The following is a 25310-nucleotide window of genomic DNA, read 5'->3' on the forward strand; positions in this document are numbered from 1 at the left end:
ATGCAACTGTTTTGCAGTAAAAGTGTTTGATATTTATAGCCAGTTTGTTTTTTGTTTTGTTTTGTTTTTTGGTAATAATAGAATTCTATGAACAAATAAAATGCAAATAAAATAAAATTACTTTTTTAAAAAAATTAAAAATGATCAAAAATACAAAAATTACAACCATCAATGGATTTTAAAAGTGTTACTTTTTTTAACATATATCATCGAATTTCTATATTAGTGCTACTAGTATTTATATGAACTTTTAATTTAGTTGATTTAGTTCATTTTAATTCAATTATGTCTACTCATTCTATGACCACATTCAACAAAACTGAATATATGTAAATTCATATATTAATACTAGACACCTTAAAAATAATGTGTACCAAAAATCTTTGTCATATCTTTATGTTAACATACTTTACTAGCCTTTCGTTTTGGAGCTTTGATGCAGCCATCATCTTCTCAAGTTGCAAGCAGGAATTAAACTGCTCTGGTCATGTCACATTTGCACTATCCATGTGAAACTGCACATATTTAATTGAGACCCTTTATTTTTCCATATTTGCAGGGAGTGCACTAAAACATCAGTCAGTAAGGTTTTTAGACCTTTATTTATAAAAAAAAAAATTATTAAAAAAAAAAACTTTTTTACTGTCACTATTGTGACGGGTGGGACTTAAATAAACTTTTTACAAATTATACTACAGGAGAAAAATACAAAACATAATTATAGAAACTGATCAGTTGTATAGCAAGTTTAGAGATTGAAAATAAACAATTTTTAATATAAAAGATGTTTAGTGGATAGTTAATTACCTGTCCAGTTCTGAACCCAGTGAGTATCTCTTTGTAGCTTGTAGAATATGATCGATGATTTTTTCTGTGGACAGAGAAAACTATTATTTACTTATTTAGAGAGATAAACTACATAAAAACACACCAGAGTCTCAGAGGTCTGAACAAAACAGCTTTTTTTTTTATTCCCCCAACAGAAACAAAGTCAGTTGTGACAGTTAGCAAAAGGTTACTCAGTTCATGCTGTGATGAGCTGTTTCCAAACTACAGCACTCTAAGGGCGTCCTCTAAAATGACTGAAATTACTCATACTGTGAATCAATATTAGTCATACTGCCAGCTCGTTTTCTCGTGACTACTCTTAGCATATTATGCTAACGCAGCATCCGAACAGCTGAAAAAAGTAGTGTATCTGTCTATTTTTACAGTATAAATATCTATAAATGATTATAAAAACAAATAAACAAATTAGCAGTAACACAAATCCTCTGCAGCAAATGGGTGCCGTCAGAATGAGAGTCCAAACAGCTGATTAAAAAAAGAAGTGTATTGGTCTAATTTTACAGTACAAATATCTATAAATGCTTATAAAAACAAATAAACAAATTAACAGCAACACAAATCCTCTGCAGTGAATGGGTGCCGTCAGAATGAGACTCCAAACAGCTGATAAAAAAAGTAGTGTATTCATCTAATTTTACAGTATAAATATCTATAAATGATTATAAAAACAAATAAACAAATTAGCAGTAACACAAATCCTCTGCAGCAAATGGGTGCCGTCAGAATGAGAGTCCAAACAGCTGATTAAAAAAAGAAGTGTATTGGTCTAATTTTACAGTACAAATATCTATAAATGCTTATAAAAACAAATAAACAAATTAACAGTAACACAAATCCTCTGCAGTGAATGGGTGCCGTCAGAATGAGACTCCAAACAGCTGATAAAAAAAGTAGTGTATTCATCTAATTTTACAGTATAAATATCTATAAATGATTATAAAAACAAATAAACAAATTAGCAGTAACACAAATCCTCTGCAGCAAATGGGTGCCGTCAGAATGAGAGTCCAAACAGCTGATTAAAAAAAGAAGTGTATTGGTCTAATTTTACAGTACAAATATCTATAAATGCTTATAAAAACAAGTAAACAAATTAACAGTAACACAAATCCTCTACAGTGAATGGGTGCCGTCAGAATGCAAGTTCAAACAGCTAATAAAAACATCACAATAATCCACACTCCAGTCCATTAATTAACATATCGTGAAGCGAAAAGCTACAAGTTTGTAAGAAACAAATCCATCATTAAGATGTTTTTAACTTCAAATATGAGTCCTCTATCTATAATATTATTTTCTCTAGTGGAAAAAGTCATTTCGCCTGAATCAGGAGAGAAATATGCACAAATCAAACACTATTCACATGGGAAAATAGTAAAAAAAAAAAAGGTTGTATTTGTTTCTTATAAGCACGCAGCTTTTGGCTTCACAAGACATTAACTGATAGACTGGAGTTTTGTGGATTACTCATCAAGACTCATGAAAAAATGGATCATGGTTTCCACAAAATTATTAACACTGATAATAATTAATTCATTATTAATTAATTAAGTCATGTGACACTGAAAACTGGAGTAATGATGATGAAAATTCAGCTTTGCATCACAGGAATTAATTACATTTCAAAAATATATACAAATAGAAAATAGTTATTTTAAACTGCAATATTTCACAATATAAAAGTTGATCAAACAAACAGCCTTGGTGAGTTTAAAACTGATTTCAAAATTATAGTAATCTTAATTTTAAAATCTTGTAAATCTTTAAAAAAAAAGTATATAATGAATAAAAATAAAAAAGTAATTGCGACTTTTTATCTCACAATTCAATTTTTTTCCCCAGCAATTTCGAGTTTACATCTCACGACTCAGTTGCGAGTTTAAAAGAAACTTCAGAAACTTTTTTTCTCAGAACTGCATCATATAAACTCGCAATTGAGTCCTCTATCTATAATATTATTTTCTCTAGTGGAAAAAGTCATCTTGCCTGAATGAGGAGAGAAATATGCACAGATCAAACACTATTCACAAGGGGAAAAAAACGAATTTGTTCCTTACAAGCATGCAGCTTTTGGCTTCACAAGACATTACCTAATAGACTGGAGTTTTGTGGATTACTCATGGATTGTTGTGATGTTTTTAAACTTCCCATTCATAAAAGAATCATGAAAAAATGTATCATGGTTTCCACAAAATTATTAAGCAACAAAAACTGTTTAACACTGATAATAATTAATTAATTATTAATTAATTATCGTGCATTTTAGAATGATTTCTGAAAGATCATGTGACACTAAAAACTGCTGAATGCTGAAAATTCAGCTTTGCATCACAAGAATAAATTACATTTTAAAAATATATCCAAAAAAAAAAAAAAAGAGTTCTTTTAAACTGCAATATTTCACAATATAAAAGTTTTTTTTTTAATCTTTTTTTTTGGATCAAACAAACAGCCTTGGTGAGTTTAAAACTGATTTCAAAACTATTGTAATCACCTTAATTCAAAAATCTTTTAAAAAAAGTATCTACTGAATAAAAAATAAAAAAGGTAATTGCGACTTTATCTCAATTCAGATTTCGCAAATTTTTTTTCTTAGTACTGTCACATAAACTTGACTTTTTTCTCAGAACTGCGAGTTATAAAATCAAATTCGTTACAATTCTGACTTTTTTCAGATTATTGTGATGTTTTTATCAGCTGTTTGGACTCTCATTCTGACGGCACCCATTCACTGCAGAGGTTGCATTGGTGAGCAAGTGATAGAATGTTACATCTCTTCAAATCTGTTCTGATGAACAAACAAACCCATTAACATTTTGGAAGTCCTGAGGGTAAGTAAATTCTCAGCAAAGTTTAATTTTTGGGTGGAGGACATTTCTAAAGCAGCCCAGTCACATTCTGCCAACAATGCTGTAGCCTCCTGGGAAAGAACCTACATCACAATTTCAAACATGCTCAAGAATGAGGAAAAACCCTAAGTTTAGAACACCCTTTTTATCTTATGCACAATCCACCGTGCTATTTTGAGCAAAACCAAGCCTTTCCACTAGAGGAAAAAAGCTCTTTATGCTAAAGATAATAGAACAGGATTTTATTTGTCAAGTCCACAACAAAACCAGTGATCTTTTGGTCCATTTTAGAGTCTGCCTGCCAAACAACGTAATCCAGATCACTTGGAAAAGTAATAGCACACATTTCCTCAACATGCCACACTATTTAAGGCATCATTCATGTCTGCAGTGCAAAAGTTTAATCCGCAGGGTTAGTGGCCTGTTCAAAAGCATGAGCAGCATTTTAAGTGCGTTTTCATCTCGACATCACATTAGACAGCCGTAATTCCCACACAGACATGTAATTCATGCACAAGTGTTTCTGCTGAATGTCTCGGCATGAGAAACATCAGCAGGACGGATGCAGAGATGCCGACAGCTCTGCTCTTAATGTCCCAGGCCATCTGCCAAAGCAGCTAAACGGAGTCAGAGGAAAACTCATCACTTAACATGCACATTTGTGATTTAATCAGGCTGGAAGGTAATTACAGCCAAAACCTCCAGGGCAGACATGAATGAAGGTGAAAAGGAGAAATGCCTCATGGTTTTAGTTTAAACGTCTGTAAGCACACTAAATGAAAGAACTACTTTGAAAACCTGATTGAATGGATAGCACAGGAAAATGGCTTCCATCTTACCTGCATGAGCCCTCGGTTAAAGACTGGTTAAATAGACATTAGTTTAACATTTACGAACCGTCTACCTATTATTTATTTTTTTTCGAATTTGTAAGTCATGTGTAAACATTAATCTATTGGAAAATACTTGCATTTTCTTTTTTGGGCTACATGAATTCATCTTAAGCTGTCAGTCAAATGTTTAGAATAATTATCATTTTTTTATGTTTTAGAAAAAAAGTATCTTATGCTCTCACTGTTGAAACCATGATACATTACTATCAAACGTTTGAAAAGAGAAAGAAATTAACAATTTTTTTTTTCGGCAAGGATGCATTAAATTGATTCAAAGTGTGAGTAAAGATATTTATAATGTTATAAACGTTTTCTGCTTAACATGAATACTGTTTTTAAACTTTCTATTCATAAAAGAAACATGAAAAAATGTTTCATGGTTTCCACAAAAATATTAAGCAGCAAAACACTGATAATAATAATAACCTTTATTAATAATTGTGGATCAAATCAGCATATTAGAATGATTGAATGACACTAAAAACTAGAGTAACGATGCTGAAAATTCAGCTTTGCATCACAGGAATAAAATTACATTTTAAAAACCTTTTAAACAAACAAACACCACCTTGGTGAGTTTATGACTGCTTTTAAAATTCTTTTAATTATCTTAATTTTAAAATCTTAATTATTCCAAATCTATGACCAGTAGTGTATATGGAAGCCCATTTCTGCCACTGAATAAAAAAACGTAACTGTGACTTTATCTAACAACTTTACAAGTTTACATCACGAAATTCTTTTTTACTCAGAATTGCATCATATAAACTCACAATTTTGACTTTATTCTCAGAAATGTGAGATATAAACATACAATTGCAAGTTATAGTCAGAATTGCTAGATATAAAGTCAGAATTGTGGGATATATTCTGACTTTTTTCTCAGAATTGCAAGTTTATAACTCACAATTGCGAGTTTATATCACAATTGTGACGTAATTTCTCAAAATTGCGGGTTCATATCACACAATTTTGACTTTATTTTTCAGAATTGCAAGTTTATATCTCGCAATTGTGAGTTTATTTCACACAATTCTGACGTAATTTCTCAAAATTGCGAGTTTATATCTTGGAATTCTGACTTTATAACTGACAACTGTGAGTTTATATCACAATTGTGACTTTATTTTTTAAAATTGCGAGTTCATAATCACACAATTTTGACTTTATTTCTCAGAATTGCAAGTTTATATCTCACAATTTTGAGTTTATTTCACACAATTCTGACGTCATTTCTCAAAATTGCGAGTTTATATCATGCAACTCTGACTTTATAACTCACAATTGCGAGTTTACATCACAATTGTGACTAATTTTTTTAAATTGTAAGTTTATATCACACAATTCTGACTTCATTCACAAAATTGCAAGTTTATATCTCAAAATTCTGAGAAAAAAAAAAGTCAGAATTGTAAAATAACAAGTTGCAATAACCTTGCGGAAACAGGCCATAATGCATAAAAAAATAAATAAAAATAAGCAAATAAAATTAATGTTAAACATAGTGTTAAACATTAAAAAAAGGCTACTTTTGAAAAGTTGTCGAATTAGAAAGATGCTTTTCGCCTTGATGAAGCACAACATAATTTCATATAATCATAGTTATCTGGAAATGCACAATATTTGTCGGAAAATATTTGTGAGGAGAAGAATTGTAAAAACAAATGTTTAACAATCACTGCCATTCCTGTTCATTCCTATTCCCGCGGTAGATTTCTCAGCGGACCTCTGACTGAACAACAGATTGCGATTCCCTTTGTGATTTTTACAGCCGTTGTGTGAGAAAAACACAGGCGTGTTTGAAATTACAAAGCACATCTTGTGAAACACTAATTTACTTGATCTCCTCAGGGAGAACTAGGCCCGTCTGAATCAAGTGTTTCAGTTATGATTGTTCTTTTGTTTACACAGGATACAATGTTAACATGTTTAATTGGATCATCTGTTAATGAAAGCCAACGGTGCTGACAATGGAAAAAAATGGAAAACACCTCCAACTCAAGAGGTACTTTTACCAGAACAATTTTCTAAGCATAGAGGTGTATAAACTTTGAAATACGAACTCGATCGTATTATTATCCAACTATATAATATTCAAAGAAGGAAAGAAATACCTTGTGTTCTTACTCCAAACGGAGGCGGGTAACTGCTGATTTTTGATAGCCGCTTGAAATTTGGATCGAGGAACATGGGGGCTGGTTTTGTAAACCTAAAACAATAAATACAAGACAAAGAGAGAAAACACGAGTTAAAACAAGCACGCTAATCACTCCAAAGCCTCCATGAGAAAAGGGGTGCGATACTTCGATAACCGGTGGTAAGGATTATATGGTTCGCATTACCCATAATTCAGTGTGTTTATCAGTTCATAAGAGATGAGCACTGGAATGTCTAAACAAGTCCAGCCTAAACCTGACCTTTCCTCAAAACAAGCAGAGAGACTTGCTTTGGGAAAAGCACTTTGCTACACGATAGTAATTATTTAAGGGGGTAACATCTTTTTAAATATATAATTTATTTAAAAAAAAAAAAAAAGGTACAAAAACTATAGATGCATTTAAACTTTTTCCATCAAAAAACATCATCCGAAATTCTATTTTTAGTTTCTTTGCTGTAGTAGAATCTAAATTAGTGCATGGAAACCATTACTTCAACAGTCAAAAACATTATTTTTGAAATGGATATAAGCGTGCACTTCTGTGTTAATTACATTTAATGCAAATTTAAATGACGGATTATATACTGATGGGAAAGACTCTGAATGCCTCTGATGACTCTGAATGCGTGACTCACAGAGATAAATTGTTTTTTGAAGAGTTTCATTTACATGAACCATCTGAATGAATCGATTCACTAACATTAATTTGATCTTCCAAAGCAATATAAGCCATTTAAGCAATATGACATGAGCCAAAGTATCATTATACTTCGTATCAGAGCGTCTGCATGCAATATGACTAGATTCAATGGTTATTCTTGGCCTGATGATGTAACAAAAATACAGTGGGTTACAATTTTGCAAGTTCTAGTAATCAAATAAAACTCTTTCACTGAAATGGTTAAGTGTATTTACACTAATGAATTTATTCCTTGGCATAATTGATTTTTATTATTATTAACATATATGGGTCAAAGACGTTAAGATGTCCACATCAAGTGTTTTTTCAGACTAGTGGAAAGAAAACACCCAAAAGACACTGTTAAGTGTTTCTTTTATAGCACTTTGTGTCAATAGATTTCAATTACAATACATATTTTTAAAGCCCGTTTTCTCAAAATTAGGTTTTTCTCCTACACTGAGCCATAAATCTACACTTCAGTAGCACTTACACACACCAAACTTTGCATTTTGCAAGTTTTTTCTGAATTGGCAAAAGTGATATGAGATATCCAAAATTCCCTCTGTAAAAACATTTTACTCTAATATGTCAAAGAAATATGTCCAGTGTTTAGATTTTTGTACTTGAAGTGTATGCAAATTAGTGCATTTTTCACAAGAATGCCTCATTTGCATATTTAAATCTAACATTTTATAAACTTGTAATACAAAAAATGTATTACAAGTTGCAATTATCAATGTAATCAATTAACTGGGTAAGTAAGCTGATAAATATTAGTTTTTTTTTTTTTACCCTATTCACCTGCAGTGTCTCGCCTTAAAGGCATATTTATAACAAGAATCGTTAGATCACTAAAAGACTGTATTTAAGGATCACCGCGCAGCCCCCAAAAACAAAATGTAATTTAAATTTAATAAAATTTAATAATAAAATGATCACTTGTTTTTATTTCACCCATCATAAAATAGACACTTTTATGCTTTCTGTATATAAACTTGTACATTTAATTTGACACGTATAGTAAAATATAATGTAAATGCAGGTGGCAGCTCAGATCAATTGATTTTGAAAGAGTTTGATGAGAAATGTTCAAGTTTGTATTGAGATCTATCAGATTTTGCCATCTTTGCAGATCTAAGCACTTTAGTAATATAATAACTATTGAAAAAGTTATTGGCAACAATCTCTAAGAAACATCTTTTATGGTTTGTTTGAAGAGTGTGTAGGTTAGACGTACATCTAAACTGATTGAAACACCTGCTGAAAAGCTTCACCTCTGCATTGGTATTGTAAAAATATGGGCCTTTACAAATTGGTATCATTATGAAATGAATATTTGATTATAGTCTAGAATTCACGTAGGCGGTAATTCTAATAGTTATGAATGGTTCACATATTTTCCTCACAAGTGTATGTGTTTGGAGGTTTGAGGCAGTGAGAAACGCGGGAGCGTGTGTCACCTTCACTTAAACTGTTGGGATGTGAGGAAGCGCAGAGTCGCGGTTGTGTTCGTGGGAATCGATTACAAGGGACCACCTGTGTCATTAGTGCATTTACTCCAGGGGTCGGACAGCTGCGTACAGCATGACGGAGGTGTTCAGGTGTTGTTTTGTCAGCCAGTGTAGTGGTCGGGGTAGTTTGTGACGTGGAGAGTTGTATCAGGTGCATACTGGGTGGAGGATGTTGACAGAAATCGGGACGTTTCTCTATGAAATACAGCTTTGCCAGGTGGTATTTGTGGACTGAATGGCAGAGTGTTTTATTAGCAGTGTAAATGACTGTATAACATGTTAGGTGTGGGTGCTACATATCACAGGGCTATAAAGCCATTTTATGTAAAGTAGTAGTCATGTCACCTTTATTTATATAGTGCTTTTAACAATACAGATTGTGTCAAAAGCAGCTTTACAGTATTAAATAGAGAAATAGTGTGTCAATAATGCAAAAGGACAATAGTAAACACTCATTTTTTTAGTTAAAGTCAGTTTATCAAGTACTCGAGACCTTTCTATAATAATCTAATTTTCTTTTTTTCTAACTAAAAGTAACTTCTGGCTTCACAGCAATTTACAGTTGCAGATGCTAGTTGTTTTTAAATAGTAGATATCCAGTTGCATGCTTTTTTTAAATGAAACAACAACAAGCCCAGAATCTCAAACTTGACAGGTGCATGAAAAAAAGTGTTTTTGCCTGCAGATGTATTGCTTTATGAACTGTTGTCCATATAAAGAAAATCTAATTAAAACTAAAATTACATTTTTTCCCTTGACCCTTGTTAACTATTGACTCATTTAATTCTATCGTTATCTACCAAAGTACATTGACATCAAGAATCAAGGTTGAATACAAACAAGTTCACAACAAAAATAATAACATTTCTTGAGCTGTGAAAGAATGGTCTTTTTTTATCATCATTTTATGGCAGGACATTTACTAACTCAAACAGAGCTGGTATACGATGCCGTAACTAAGCACGTATATGCATGCGTGTGCTTGACTACTACCAGTGGGCTAAAATTTAGCTTTTACTTCCAGAACAGTGGTCAGGCTGTAAACAGGTTCCCGGATCATGTTCAACAATGGGTGTCAGATGATAATTACATGGCTAACTGAATGCTATAGGTTTAGTGTCTCAACAAACACTGTAGATGTCATGGTCTATTTAATATTCCCATCTGACTCCACTTACACCAGAAAGGTTCAGCATCAAGAACAAACTTGAGTCATGTGATCTGGCCCTGAGCCCCATTTTTACACAACTCGGCTCTATTTAAAGGGATAGTTCACCCCAAAATGAAAATTCTGTCATCATTTACACACCCTAATGTTGTTTCAAAATGCAACGAAAACACTTTAAGGAATGCTGAGATATATTTATTTATTTTATTTTTTTAATTTGAGACAACTCTTTTTAAATGATTTTATGTTAATGTAAGAAAGTAATGGGGGGGGGGGGGTAAATGAGGACAAAATTATCTTTATCTGAAAAGCAAACTTTCATATGAATTATGGGTAATTCTTAAAGCCATTACAGAAAATGATCAAAAATAATGATATATAATGTAATTTCTAATGATTTACATTATAAATACATTAAGTGAATATAAACAGAAAAAATTAGTTCCTTCATCTATAAAAATGTTCCACTGAAATGTTTGTTGCTTGGTGATAAAAAATGTATTATTATTAATAGTATTATTTATAAATAATTATATTTACTGTATTATTATTTAATTATATATTCATTTTTATTATACTTGGCAGTATTGGTTAATTTTATTAATAGTATTATTTATTAATATTTATAACTTTTATTGTTATTATAATTTTTTGTAAAAAAAGAAAAAACTAATATATATATTATATATATATAATACTAATATATATATATATTTTTGGCTATTTGCTACAAATTCCTACCCGCGCTACCTTAAGACTGGTTTTGTGGTCCAGGGTCACATATTAGAATGATTTCTGAAGGATCATGTGACACTTAAGACTGGAGTAACAGCTAATAAAAATTCAGCGTTTCATCACAGGAATAAATTCTATTTTAAAGTATGTTAAAATAAAAAACATTATTTTATATTGTAAAAACATTTTGCAATATTACTGTTTTTTTCTGTTTTTTAATCAAATAAATGCAGCCTTGATGAGCATAAGAGACTTCTTTAAAGACTATTACAAGTCTTACTGGCCCCAAACTTTTGAACGGTAGTGTATAAAAAATAAAAATATAAATAAAATAACATATCAAGGAAAAAACATGTAACATGGGCAGCATTAACGCATTTAATTTGTTCACTACTTTTTGCCAGCCCTCTCCAGTGTTCCCTTGCATTTTAATTAAACTCTGAAACTCCTGAAAACCCTCAATCAAGAGTTCTTGCTCTGCTGCAGAAAATTACTGTGCGCGCTCCTTCGACATGTTCGCCGACCAATCAAAGAGTTGCCGATCAATGTTTCTACTATCGATACGTAGCCCCTTTTAAGCCACCCAGTGATCTCAAATAACTTCATCCAGCTATACTAATCATCAACAACAGGTGCGTTCGGAGAACCGGAATAGCGAGCTCATAGTTAGCGCGATGATTTGATCTTGGATGTGTCATTTGATCTTGGATGTAGTAAGCGAGGTACGAAGAACGGACCCCTGAACCAAGAACCAGAAAAACCTGACAACAAATAATGTCAACACAATCAAACGTATGGATGCAGCCCACAGTGAAGAATAATAATAAAAAAAAAAAAAAAAGTAAAAAGTGTTTTTTAAAAGGATTTTGATAACATAAGAATTAACAAGACCTGTAAACTGGGGTTTATACTAATCTAAGTGATTCAGGCAGAAATCCTGTGGCTAAAGGAAGGCTTTGCGTGTCAGTGTTGTGAATCAGAAGCATGGGTTTCTCACGCACTGGGAGCCCAGAGGAGCACTAGAGACCCAAAAAAAGATCTGCATCATTTCTGCAGACACACTTCTGAAACATGCCTTAAATCAACACATGAGGGGATAAAGAGCATTTCACGGTGGGGAATCTTCTCGAGCACTGAATTATTTAGAAGAGAAAAGAAATGTTTTTTAATGCTCCTCTCAAGAGCACTGGATCCTCTCTGTGTGATGGGTTTGAGACAAACTACACAACACACATGAAGTGATGCACTATTATAAAAAGAAAAGACATATCTAAAGAATAAGGGGATGTTCTCAGTCATTCTGCAAAACAAAAACTTCCTTAACCTATAGAGCTGGATAAAACCAGTTAAATTTGCTAAAATTGCTGGTTACCAGTATAAGATTTGCTTTGTGCACTTTTTAAGACGATTTCATCTGGTCAACAATAACTAGCGTGCCAGTAACTGACCAGTCATGCTTGTACACAACCGATAAAGAAATCTTGTAATTTCTCGTAAAGGTCAAGTAGAGTAAACTTTTGTACTTTGTTCCTGGTCTTAATGTCAATGTTATTCATCTAAATCTAAATTATTTATCTAAACTGCAGGACTGCAAATAGCAAAAGAAGGATGTGCGTTTCTGCATGCACATTCACAAATATGATATTGTGAACTTCCAGTCTTTCACAATGTACCATGAGATCAGCTTACTTTGGATAGATTGAAGTCATCTTGGCCTCAGCGTAACCTGGTTTACACTCGCCTTTACTGAGATTGCCATATTTATACTGCAGCTCCAGGGGCCTGAGAAGCAAAGACAGAAGACGATCATTTTCAGTAGGTGTCCTAACAGAGTAACCACAGGTGTAGAAAATCAAATTAACCACTGACATGTTCCACTAGCGGTTTACAAACGCAGTGTCACAATACTTTGTGTCTTCATTTTCAACACTTTCAACACATATTTACTGCTTTATCAGTTTAAATCTAACAAACTTCCTTTGAAATGTGCTCATGCTTAAGCGTTTTCTTTTTTTTTTTTTTGCAACTAACGCATGGCAGATTAAGTGTGCAAATATATTTGTGGCCTTTACAATATCCAAAATGCAAAGGAGCAACTTAAATTTCAAATTAACTTTAAATTTTCGAAATTTAAATTTTTTAATTAATAACAGCATTGCTCGCAGCAATAAATTACATTTTAACATTAAAAGTTGAAATCAAAAGTTTACATACACCTTGCAGAATCTGCAAAATGTTAATTATTTTATCAAAATAAAGGGTCGCACAAAATATTTTTTATTTAGTACCTGAAAAAGATGGCTTTTTTTGTTTAGTGATAGTTGTTCACGAGTTCCTTGTTTGTTCTGAACTGTTAAACTGCCCGCTGTTCTTCAGAAAAAGCCTTAAGGTCCCTCAAATTCTTTGTTTTTTCTGAATTTTTGTGTATTGAGACACTTTCCAACAATGACTATGGTTTTGAGATTCATTTTTTCACACTGAGGGACTAATATGCAACTATTACAGAATGTTCAAACTGATGCTTCTGAAGGAAAAAATGAGGCATTACGTTTTTAAAAGTTAAAACTTTTTTAATTTGAAGATCAGGGTAAATTGAACTTATTTTGTTTTCTGTGGAACATGCAAGTATCTTCTGTAGCTTCTAAAGGCCAGTACTAAATGAAAAGATACGTTCACATCTTTATTCTGTTCAAAAGTTTTCACCCCCTGGCTCTTAATGCATCGCTTTTCCTTCTGAAGCATCAATGAGTGTTTGAACCTTCTGTAATAGTTGCATATGAGTCCCTCAGTTGTCCTCAGTGTGAAAAGATGGATCTCAAAATCATACAATCGTTGGAAAGGGTTCATATACACAAATGCTGAAAAACCAAAGAATTTGTGGGACCTGAAGGATTTTTCTGAAGAACAGCAGGCAGTTTAACTTTTCAGGACAAACAAGGGACTGCTGTGGATCATTCAGGTAACAAAGTATTACGAATCAAGCGTATGTAAACTTTTGAACAGGGTAATTTTTATAAATTTAGCAATTATTTTCTCTTGTGGACAGTAAACGTCTTTTATGTAAAATATCTTATTCAGGTCAGTGCTAAAAAAAAAAAATAACATGCATTTTGTATAATCCCTCTTATTCAGTAAAATAATTAATTCTGCAAGGTGTATGTAAAATTTTGTGATTTTGTGAAATCATGCACAATACACAATCTGTTCGAAACATGGCAGTGAGTATAAAGAATTTGATTGATTTTAATTTGATGATTATGGAAGTTCATTAATTCGCAAGCAGACAAACACGCAAGAAACAGAGCTCTGCATCTTACTAAATGCTTTGGGCTCTAGAGAGAAGGGGAAAGCAGCTGTGTCGAGCTCACTGTGCCCAGAGGATGTACAACAACGATAAAGGCTGCTCGATGAGATGACAACTTGTGTGAGGAGTAGTTTATTTTATATAAGCGCCAGTATAAACCCACTAATTCACAGGCCGGCAAATGGAAACTTTCTAGTAAGTTTACATCAATACTGTGAGTGCTGGACATATAAAGATGACCTGTTGACAGTGCCATTTATACAGGTGGCCGTTAATGGTAATAAGAGAGGTCGAGCCATGTTTTACTTCGGGTAAACGGACCTCCCATACAGATACAATCAGGACTGTTAAATCAGACAAGGCTGGGTGAGAGCCAAGAGATCATTCATTAGAAATGCTTTAGGGCACCATTAATTATCCTTCTAAAGTAAAGCTCAAATAAACAACAAGCCGAGTTATAAAGAGAGACAAATTGCCGGACAGTACAGGCCAAAGTGAACTCACACATACATGCACATTCTGTTACGAAACCTAGTGAGCAATCTTGCCCTACAAAGCCAGCTGGCTTCTAAGGCAACGTCATAACCGAAATGGAATGGTTTTGAACATAGACAACAGTTCTGTGAGTCATATAAATAGAGATTCAAAACGACTGGAGACAAAAGTAGGCAGCATATTTCCCTTATGAAAAAGAAGTTTGCTAAGTGTTAAATAAATATTTTGAAATTGTATTTTTGTTATTTGATTTATTTCTCTGAAAAGCAATGCAAAATAGTAAAAAGCAAATTTTTACTATTTAATTATTGTAATGGTGAAAAAATTGGCAAAATAAATGGAAAAAAATGCGAAACACCGCGTTCGGTATTCGGCCTTCGGCCAAGCATTTCATTATTATTCGGCTTCGGCTTCGGCCAAGAATTTCATTTCGGTGCATCCCTATTTGCTTTTAGTATACTCCTTTTGGTAACACTTTATAATAACGTTCAGTTGTAAGTCATTTATAAGTGGTTAGTTAACGATAAAATAATGATTTGCAAAACATTCATAAATGTTTAATAAGTGATATGCTAACAATTTGTGTATGTTTTGCTAATTCATTTACAAGTAATTAGTTAATGATGAACTAATCATTTACAAAACATCAATATGCATTCATAAGTGATTAATAAGTGATATGTTAGTATTTTATATGTTTTGTAGATTAAGTTATAAATCATTTACAAGTGATTAGAAAATGACGAACTAATAATTTACAAAACATGATTATACGTTTACAAATGATTATTAAGTAATATGCTAACAATTTACAAATCTGTCAATTTATCTTAAAAAATAGCATATCATGAAATAATCAAACAGATCCTTAGTAAGTGGTTAATACGTTACTAGTTAATATATTATCATCAGTCATTTAAATGTTTATCCTTCACTGAAGATATCATCATTAATTAATCATTGACAAATCTTTCTGCATCCCCTAATCTAAAGTGTAAACAATTCATCAGTTGTAAATGTTTTACTCATTTTTCAAAGGTCTTTCACCCAGTGTGTATACCCACCTGACACCCACACAACCTGGAACCGGCAGGTTTGTAAAACATTTACAACTGATGAGTTTACACTAGATTAGGGGATGCAGAAAGATTTTTAAATGATTTATTCATTATTTATTCATCAACAGCTTTTGAATACTTTGAAGTGTGTACTGCAATGCAAGTTCTGACTGGTGAGGGTAAAGATGTTTTCTTTGGCAAACATGAGCTGCGCCCCAAATGACGCACTATACACTCTTCACTTATTCACTATGTACTTATGCACTTTGCACCAGACTATATAAGGTTATTTAGTATTTTATAACGCCCTAAACAAACTTTCACAGGAACCTCAATTTTTTTTTTCATATCAACTTCAAGTTAATTTTTAACCATTTACTAAGGATCTGTTTGATTATTTCACGATATGCCATTTTTCAGATAATTTACGACAGATGGGTAAATCGTTAGCATAGTACTTACAATAAAATGAACATATCACTTATTCATAATTTATAAACACATAGTCATGTTTTGTAAATAATTAGTTCATCATTAACTAATTACTTGTAAATTAATTTGTAAATGACTTGTACATTAATCAACAAAACATACACAAATTGTTAGCATATCACTTAATAATCATTTGTGAATGTTTTGTAAATGATTATTTCATCATTAACTAATCACTTATAAAAGACTTACAACTGAACGTCATTATAAAGTGTTACCCTTCTTTTAAACTAAAAAATATGAAAGTATACTTTCAGTGTACTTTTTATGTGCTTCTCAGCAATGTGCTTTATAAACGTCTTAGTAATATACTTAAAATGACATTTAAGTATACTTATACTTAGAAAAAGTCATATATTAGCAAACATATTTGAGCTATGCTCTGAAAATCTGTGTTTTCATTGTTATACGCAAGGGGCGCTATTACACATCTTCTGTACAGAATTTCCAAAACACAAAAGTGAAGAAGAAACCGAAACAACAGATGCTTCCACATGTAATCTAACACAACATAAAACAGCATCAAAACCATAGATATGTAAAACTGTGTAATGTTATGGAATAAAATGTCGACCCATGAAGAAGTAATAATGACTGTCAAGCTTTGTGCTCCATCTACGTTTTGATAAACATGAGTAGTCTTTTTTTGTTTTTTTTGTTTAAAATGTTGTTTATTTATTAATTTTTATTTATGAAGCTTACCCACATTCAAGTGTTTATAAAAAAAATAATGCATGAAGCAAGAATAAATTGTTTTTGTTTACAAGCAGATACACTGTTCTTTCTTTTGATGTTTTGTATGTTCAGCTATTTATTTAACAAAATATATACAAATTAATACCCAACCAGGGACATAGTAGTATACTTAAAGTATGATGTAAAGTTCACTTAAAGAAAACTTACGAGTATACTTGCAGTATTAAATTACTAAACTGGTAGTTTAGTATGCCTAAAAAATGCCTGAAAATATATTTAATTAGTATACCTGTAAGTTCACTTTTAGTATACTTGCAGTACAAACTTAAAACTTAGATGTAAACTAGTTGCATACTCAAAGTTTACTACTGTTATACTTAAAGTTAGTGGTGCAACGGATCACAAAACTCACGGTTCGGATCATATCACGGATTTGGAGTCATGGATCGGATCATTTTTCGGATCAGCAAAAAACAAACAAAACAAAAAAAAGTTTGTTTTTTTAATAATTACTGTATGCTAACTTTAAGTACTTCTAATCCACAGCAAAAACTACTAGCTGAACTAATAAAGTCAATTACAAAAATGAAAAGTGTAGATGAATACAAAATAAAGTTACTAATAAAATCAATAACACTAGTATTCAGGTGCAGAAATGTAATATTTAATTGTAAAATAACTAGTGCTTCTCACTGCAGGTATTTATTGGACGCTGTCTCTTTAAGGCTTAATGCACGTCTCTGATACTGGCACACATCTTTCTCAGCTGTTTCGGTTCACTGAAGACATAACCGACTGTGTTTACCAGAATACCAAAACGGGTATTAAACATAACTTTGTATGTATGTTAAGAGAAGTTTTAAAGAGGAATCAACCTGTGAATCACGCAGTCTGAATCGCGCGTATCTCTCTGTGCGCGTGCTCGCTTCAGGTATGTGCGGCAGCGGTAAAAAAAAGAAAGAAGAAAGAAAGAAACAGCGCGCGTGTTCTCTTTTGCTGCAGCAGTTTAAGTAGTTTGAATGGGTAAATTGACAAGACAAAACATATGCAAATCATACCCTTTTACTCTATGATGGTTCAATTTAACAGTTAATCCGCGAACCACATGCGTACCGAACCGTGGGGTCCGGTCCGTACGGATCACGGATCATCTGCGATCCGTTGCACCCCTACTTAAAGTATACATAAAAGTATACTTTTATATACTAGAAAGTGGGCCAATTTAGTCCTAAGGTACACTTAGGGTTAGGACACTTAAAAGGACACTACTTGTACACTGATATTTGTAAACTTACTACATAAAGTATACTTAAAAATATACTTGAATTTTACTTAAGCATACTTAATAAAATAAACTTGAAGTATACTTCTTCTTGGTAAGGGTTAGCATCAGTAACCTTTCTCATTAAGAGTGCAAATTAAAATGCTGCCCATGTAGGCAAATCACTAGGTTTTGGAACAGAACCACACACACTCACACATAAACCACAAACTAACGCTCAACTATGTGTTACTTACAGTTTTCTGTCCAGCTTGGTATGGAATCCTAGCTTGTCATACTCTAAAGAGAGAGGAAATAAAAGAAATGAACAGAGTTTATGTCCCTGAAAGACAAAGACGAGAAAGAGAAAGATGCAGTATGTTATTGTCTCTGTGTCAACAAGAAAGAATGGAAGTAGTTTGGCAGAAAAGATTTGTTGTTAGAAACAAAGGTTATAAAAAAAAACAGATTGTTATTGTAGTTACACAGAAAGAAACGTGAGAGGCTGATGACTGTTTGTACAACATGGGTTGTACATGTGATAGCTGATAGTAAAAAAAAAACAACAACAATAAAATAAACAAAATTGAATAATGACTCTGAATAGCCTGAATAGGAAGAAAAATACTAAAACATAGGCTACTCTATGCCAAGGCTGGGCAACTTCAGTTCTGGAGGGCAACTGTCCTGCAGTGTTTAGCTCCAACCCTAATCAAACACACCTGCCTGTAGCTTTTTTAATGATCTTGAAGACATTTATTAGCTTGTTCAGGTGTGCTGCCACTTAATTACCAGTAATGGTAACTATCACCTTGATTAACGTGAAAGTAACACAATTAACTATATGAGAAATGTGCACTTGCAATGCATCAGTCAAGTATTTGCATTTTTGCATTAGGTATGTTTTTGGCTGAACATTTCACAAACTTCATATGAAACTGTATAGTCGAAATATGGACATGAAATACAGATTGGTGTAAGAAGAAAAAAGAGTGTGAAAAATATGCGTGGCAAGAAACTAGCAATAGCTATGTGAGTTCATTATATAGCTAAGCTTCTTTACACAAGGGGTTTTGTTTGCCTAAAGGATGATAGGGATCACATAAAATGAACATACACCTTTATGAGCATGTGTAAGCTGATAAAATGTAAAAAGATAAAATATGATGTATATAAAATCATAAAAAGAGGACTGGCAGCCATCAAGTAAGATCAGCAAAAGGATATTATTGTTCACACAACATTAGACTGCATAGTTTTCCGAACCAAGTAATAAAGTTCTACCCATGAAGACTTATTTTATAACAGTCATAAAAATGACAGTTCAAAACATAAAGATTTTACAGTTTTGTTACTTCTTGACAAGAGAAAACCAATAAAGGAAGAAAAAAAAAAGGAAAAAAAAAACCATTGCTGATAAAATAACCTGAATAACCTGGGAAAGTAAGAAAGAACTAACAAATGATCAAACAAAACAAAGAAACAAACAATGACAGAATGAAAGAGCAAACGAAACAAAGTACAAAGAAATAAAGATATAAAGAAAGAATAAACAAATGAAAAACAAATAAAGCACTAACAAACAAATGAACGAAAAAGAACAATAAAATGAAAAGAACAGAATAACAAAGAAATAAATGAAAGAAAGAAAAAAAAGAATAAATGAAAAACAGGGAAAGTACTAACAAATAAATGAACTAAAAAAAGGCTGAAAAAAAAAACAAGTGAACGAATGAGAGAAAAAGAAAGAACCAACAAGCGAAACAAACAGAAAAAAGCAAGAAATGAACAAATTTACAAAAGAACGAACAAACAAAAGAAAGCTAAAAATGAGCAAACTAATAAGAGAAACAAAGAACAAAAAAGAAACAGAACAAAAGAATAAACATTTGAAAAACGACAAACGATACAATGAAAGAGAACAAAAGAAACAAATGAACAAACAAATAAAAAAGAGAAAAGAATAAACAAATGAAAAAAGGAAAGCACTAACAAATGAATTAACTGAAACAAACTAACATGCTAAAACAAGTGAAAGAAAGAGAGAAACAAAGAACTAACAAACAAACAGAAAAAGAAAGAAATTAACAAATTTACAAAAGAATGAAAAAACAACGAAAGAATAATGAATAAAGAAAGAAAGAACGAATAAACAAATGAAAAACATGAAAAGTACTAACAAACAAATGAACTAAAAATAGAGCTAAAAACAAGTAAACGAATTAGAGAAAGAAAAAGCTAAATAAGCAGAAAAAGAAATTAACAAATTTACAAAAGAAAGAATGAACAAACAAATGAAAAAGCTAAAAACAAGCAAACAAATGCGAGAAAAGAACTAACAAATGAACAAAAGAAAAAAACTAACAAATGATCAAACGAAAGAAAGGAACAAAGAATGAAAGAAAGAGTGAAAGAAACAGAGAACAAACAAACAAACAAAGAATAAACAAATGAAAAACAAAGAAAGCACTAACAAATTAACTGAAAAACTAAAGGGCTAAAAAAAAACAAGTGAATGAATGAGAGAAACAAAGAACTAACAACCGAACAAACTGAAAAAGAAAAAACAAAAAAAGAAAGAAAAAGAAAGTACTAACAAACGAACAAATGATCAAATGAAAGAAAGAAACAAACAAAGAATGATACAATGAAAGAAAGAGCAAAATAAATAAAGAATGAACAAAAAAAGCATTAATGAACCAAAGAAAGAAAGAAAGAAAGGCATATGAGCTTTCAGGGTTGCTGGAGCAGGTCGATGCACATGACGTGTGTTCTGAGTGCTGCATTCAGTAGTGCGGTCGATAGCAGTGATGTTGCATTAGAGGTCGCAGTAGCTGCAGCAGATGTTAGTCACAGCAGAAATCACTGCGCAGGGACTCTTACAAAGATCACAGTGCTTCTGTCAGCTACCTGCCACCTGTTACCACTGCCTAACTCAAGAAACATTCTGGGTCAAATGCAGCTTAAGCCCTACTGACAACATCTGTGACATGCTGACACGTCCAACAGCGGAATAGCTGCATGTTGAAAACGCTTACATGTGTATTACTGTGAACACATTTGTTTTTATAATCACCAGGTCACAGATATTGTTTACAGACCTTCAGTTGCATCTTGCAGGGAATACCTTTGTTACCGAATTAATCATTAAACGTCGGTATCATTATCAGTACATTATCCTTTATTAGTAATATCATTAATGTAATCTTTTAATATGGGAAGGAGTGTACTGGTATTTACTCCACATTAATAGATTAATGTTTAGTACTACAGCAAATAAATCATTCCATGTTTATGACTTTTTAATAGAGTTCAGAAGAGTTTTCACCAGTGCTTGATATGGCAAAACATCTGCAAAGCATAAAAATATTAATCTTTATTAAAGGAGTAGTTCACTTTCAGAACAAAAATGTACAGATAATGTACTCACCCCCTTGTCATCCAAGATGTTCATGTCTTTCTTTCTTCAGTTGTAAAGAAATGGTGTTTTTTGAGGAAAACATTTCAAGAATTTTCTCCATATAGAGGACTTCTATGGTGCCTCCGAGTTTGAACTTCCAGAATGCAGTTTAAATGCAGCTTCAAAGGGCTCTAAACGATCCCAGACGAGGAAAGAAGGGTCTTATGTAGCAAAACGATGGGTTATTTAAAAAAAAATAATAATAATAAAAATAAATAATTAAAATTTATATACTTTTTAACCTCAAATACTCGTCTTGTCTAGCTCTGCAAGACAAGTGTTTGAGATTAAAAAGTATATAAATTAGATTTTTTTTTTTTTAGTTGTAAATGTTTTTAGAAAATAAACGATTGTTTCGCTAGGTAAGACCCTTCTTCCTCGGCTGGGATCATTTAGAGCCCTTTGAAGCTGCATTTAATCTGCATTTTGGAAGTTCAAACTCGGAGGCACCATAGAAGTCCATTATATGGAGAGAAATCCTGAAATGTTTTCTTCAAAAAACACCATTTCTTTACAACTGAAGAAAGAAAGACATGAACATCTTGGATGACAAGGGGGTGAGTACATTATCTGTAAATTTTTGTTCTGAAAGTGAACTACTCCTTTAACTCCATCATTAAGTCAGACAGAAGCACGACAGATGTCTTTGTACTGAAAGTGCAGGGGAAAATTCTGCTTAGGTACTACAATCGCAATGGAGAAGCTTCATAATGTTGGGAGACCAAATGTGCCGTTTAGTGATTTTATATTTTATTTAAACCATGGATTTCAAACAGTGTTCAAAGGCTGCTTGAGAAAACAAGAATTTGACTCTTGCTTTGTTGGTTTTATTGACATATATAAAAGTTTGGGGTCAATAAGATTTTTGGTAAAGAAATGTATACATTTATTCCGCAAGGATGCATATATTCAAAGAATCCTGAGATAAATGCATCAGTTTCCACAAATATGAACAGCGCAACTGTTTTTAACACTGATCATTGATTATATAGATGAATCTCCCAACATTACTGTAGAATACAGTATACGGTAAACCTCTACCTGAAGCTACTACACGTCCCGCGGAGAGTAACCTATCCAAATCAGCCTCTGAAACACAAGAGTGTGAGTTCAGGATACAGCAAGCACGTCATCACCTCTGTTTTGAGTTGTGATCACATGCTTTTATTGTCTCTGTAAACAGTGTTCTGCAGCAGCACAAAGACTAGAGTGATGACAGTAAAACAAGGCTTTGACTTCACTCAATATTGGTTAATGTACCAACAAATACAACACTATAATCCATTATAATCCAACTAAACAAAACAAACAGGCCTTCAAAGGGTGCAGTAGAGGACACACTGTTAAAAACAATGCATTCCTTTCTTTATATGTATGAGAGAAAGTGAACAACAAGCATAAGTTACCACACATACAGCATCTGAAGTTCCTGCAAAACTATGAGAAATGATGCAAAGCATACATTTAACAAGCCACTAATGCTTAAAGAAATAGTTCACCCAAAAATTAATATTAACATTTACTTATCCTCAGGTCATATAAATGGTAGATGAGATCAGAACAGATTGCTCACCAATGGATGCTCTGTAGTGAATGGGTGCCGTCAGAATGAAAGTCCTAACATCTGATAAAAACACCACAATAATCCACATCAATTAACTTGTGAAGTTAAAGCTATGTTTGTAAGAAACAAATCTATCATTAACATGTTTTTAACTTTAAATCATTGCTTCCAGCTCAAATATGAGTCCATAATATTGCTTTCTCTAGTACAAAAGGTCATCTTGTCTGAATCAAGAAGTAAAAACAGTCCAAAACAAACATCTGGGTGAATTTTAATGTGAGAGAGACTCATATTTACCTGGAAACAACAGTTTTAATGATGGATTTGTTTCCTACAAAGACGTTAATTGATGGACTGAGTTGTGGATTATTGTGATGTTTTCATCAGCTGTTTAGAATCTCATTCTGACGGCACCCATTCACTGGAGGGGATCCACCGGTGAGCAAGTGAAGGAATGCTTTTTTAAGTCAACTATTCCTTTAAGTATGCATTTCTATACAGAGTTAGTGATTGACTATGGATGCATATGGGTAGCGAAATTCAATTTGAAATGTAATATGCAAAATGGTAATGTATTTTTGTATTTAAATTTACATTTTCCAATAATTATGTGCCATATTTAGTGCAAAAAGTAAATAAAAATTCAATTACATAATTTACATTTGCCATTTCCTACACTAGTCTTAATATGCAAATCAAAAACATATTTTAATGCTTTACAAGTTGCAAAATGAAAATGAAAATGTATTAACCAATTTAATTAGATATGTTGTACATGTCCAAGCAAAACTGTCATTTAAATGTTTTCCTAAATGCATGTAGATTCATGGGTAGGACACTTCACATTTTCATCATAATACTGTGTGATAATTGTAGCAAAATGCAGTGAAAATTCCAGAATGAATTCTGAGCCAAAGGTGCAGCAAAACAGTAGAAAAATGGTGATTTAAATGTCTTTTATTTTTCTTAAATGCATTGACACTTACATAAGACATTTGTCCTAATCGTAAGTCTGAATGCATTTAGGAAAAACAGCATTTAAATTATAATTTTAGTACAATGTTTGCTTGGACATATCTAACATATCTAATCAATTTGGGTAATACATTTTCATTTTAATTTTGCAACTTATAAAGCGTTAAAATATGTTTTTACTTTGCATATTAAAATTAGTATAGAAAATAGAACATGCTAATTATTTAATTTTCATTTTGCACTGAATGTTGCACATATGTATAGCACAATGTCAATTTAAATACAGAAATACATTGCCATTTTGCAAAATACATTTCAAATGGAATTTCTACCCATATACATCCATAATTGACAGAGTACAGAAAAACAAGGTTGATAAACAGAGATATTTAACTGGGTCATTCATTTTATTTGTTGGACTGTGACCTGATAAAACGGTTTGAGAACTGTACCAAACACTGTAATAAAACAGCAAGGTAAATTCAATTGCAATTTACAGTCAAGTGTTTCTGGTAAATAGACTTTAGTGGGAAGCCAGAAAATGTATAGAAAACCACACCATATCTATACTAGGAACGTGCAAAATGCAGCAGCACTTGCAACGTCTGTGTGTGACTATGAGCTGATTTCCTGTTCTTGCACATAGATTATGAATTACACAAGTAAGCAATATGGTAGCATTTTGTGGTTCAATTTTAGAGTGACGCAGCCTCGTGAAAGCGAAAATGTCCTGTTGTATGTGCCAAAAAGCAAACTGCAGCAAAATGACTAACAAATGCTGCTCAGACTTAGTTAGAAAGATTATTCCCAGTTCTAATGTGTGTTAAAACAGAGCGGCAGACACTACCTGAACTCCATAAACGACTACATGAAACAAAATCAAAGGTCTTTTACACTGTGCATAAACCCCCGGTTTCACAGACAAGGCTTAAACCTAGTCCCAGACTAAAATGTAAGTCTGATCCCAACTGAAAGAAACTTGCACTGACTGATCTGACATATCAGCCTTTAATTGTTTTTTTTTAAGGCACATTTAATAAAAATTGCCTAAATGTAATTACCTAACTGAACTATAGCCTCATCCTGGCTTAGTCTATAAACCCTGTCTGTGAAACCAGGTCATTATGTCATCTACATTAACTGGTTTGATCTGTCAAACA

The 25310-nt window shown here is 32.4% G+C and overlaps 1 protein-coding gene across 1 annotated transcript in view; it reads right to left on the reverse strand.

The window, feature by feature from the left end:
* LOC141346814 (CMP-N-acetylneuraminate-beta-1,4-galactoside alpha-2,3-sialyltransferase-like) overlaps window positions 1–25310 on the reverse strand; it is an 82779-nt gene that overhangs the window by 49605 nt on the left and 7864 nt on the right. Inside the window, exons 3-7 of the mRNA XM_073851774.1 lie at window positions 22653–22700; window positions 18409–18451; window positions 12535–12627; window positions 6706–6800; window positions 808–871 (exon numbers count right to left, since the gene is read on the reverse strand). Of these exons, the coding sequence (XP_073707875.1) occupies window positions 808–871; window positions 6706–6800; window positions 12535–12627; window positions 18409–18451; window positions 22653–22700 (343 nt within the window). The remainder of the gene's footprint in view (window positions 1–807; window positions 872–6705; window positions 6801–12534; window positions 12628–18408; window positions 18452–22652; window positions 22701–25310) is intronic.

This window comes from Garra rufa, chromosome 12 (assembly GCF_049309525.1).
Source record: "Garra rufa chromosome 12, GarRuf1.0, whole genome shotgun sequence".
In the NCBI taxonomy this organism is placed as follows: domain Eukaryota; kingdom Metazoa; phylum Chordata; class Actinopteri; order Cypriniformes; family Cyprinidae; genus Garra; species Garra rufa.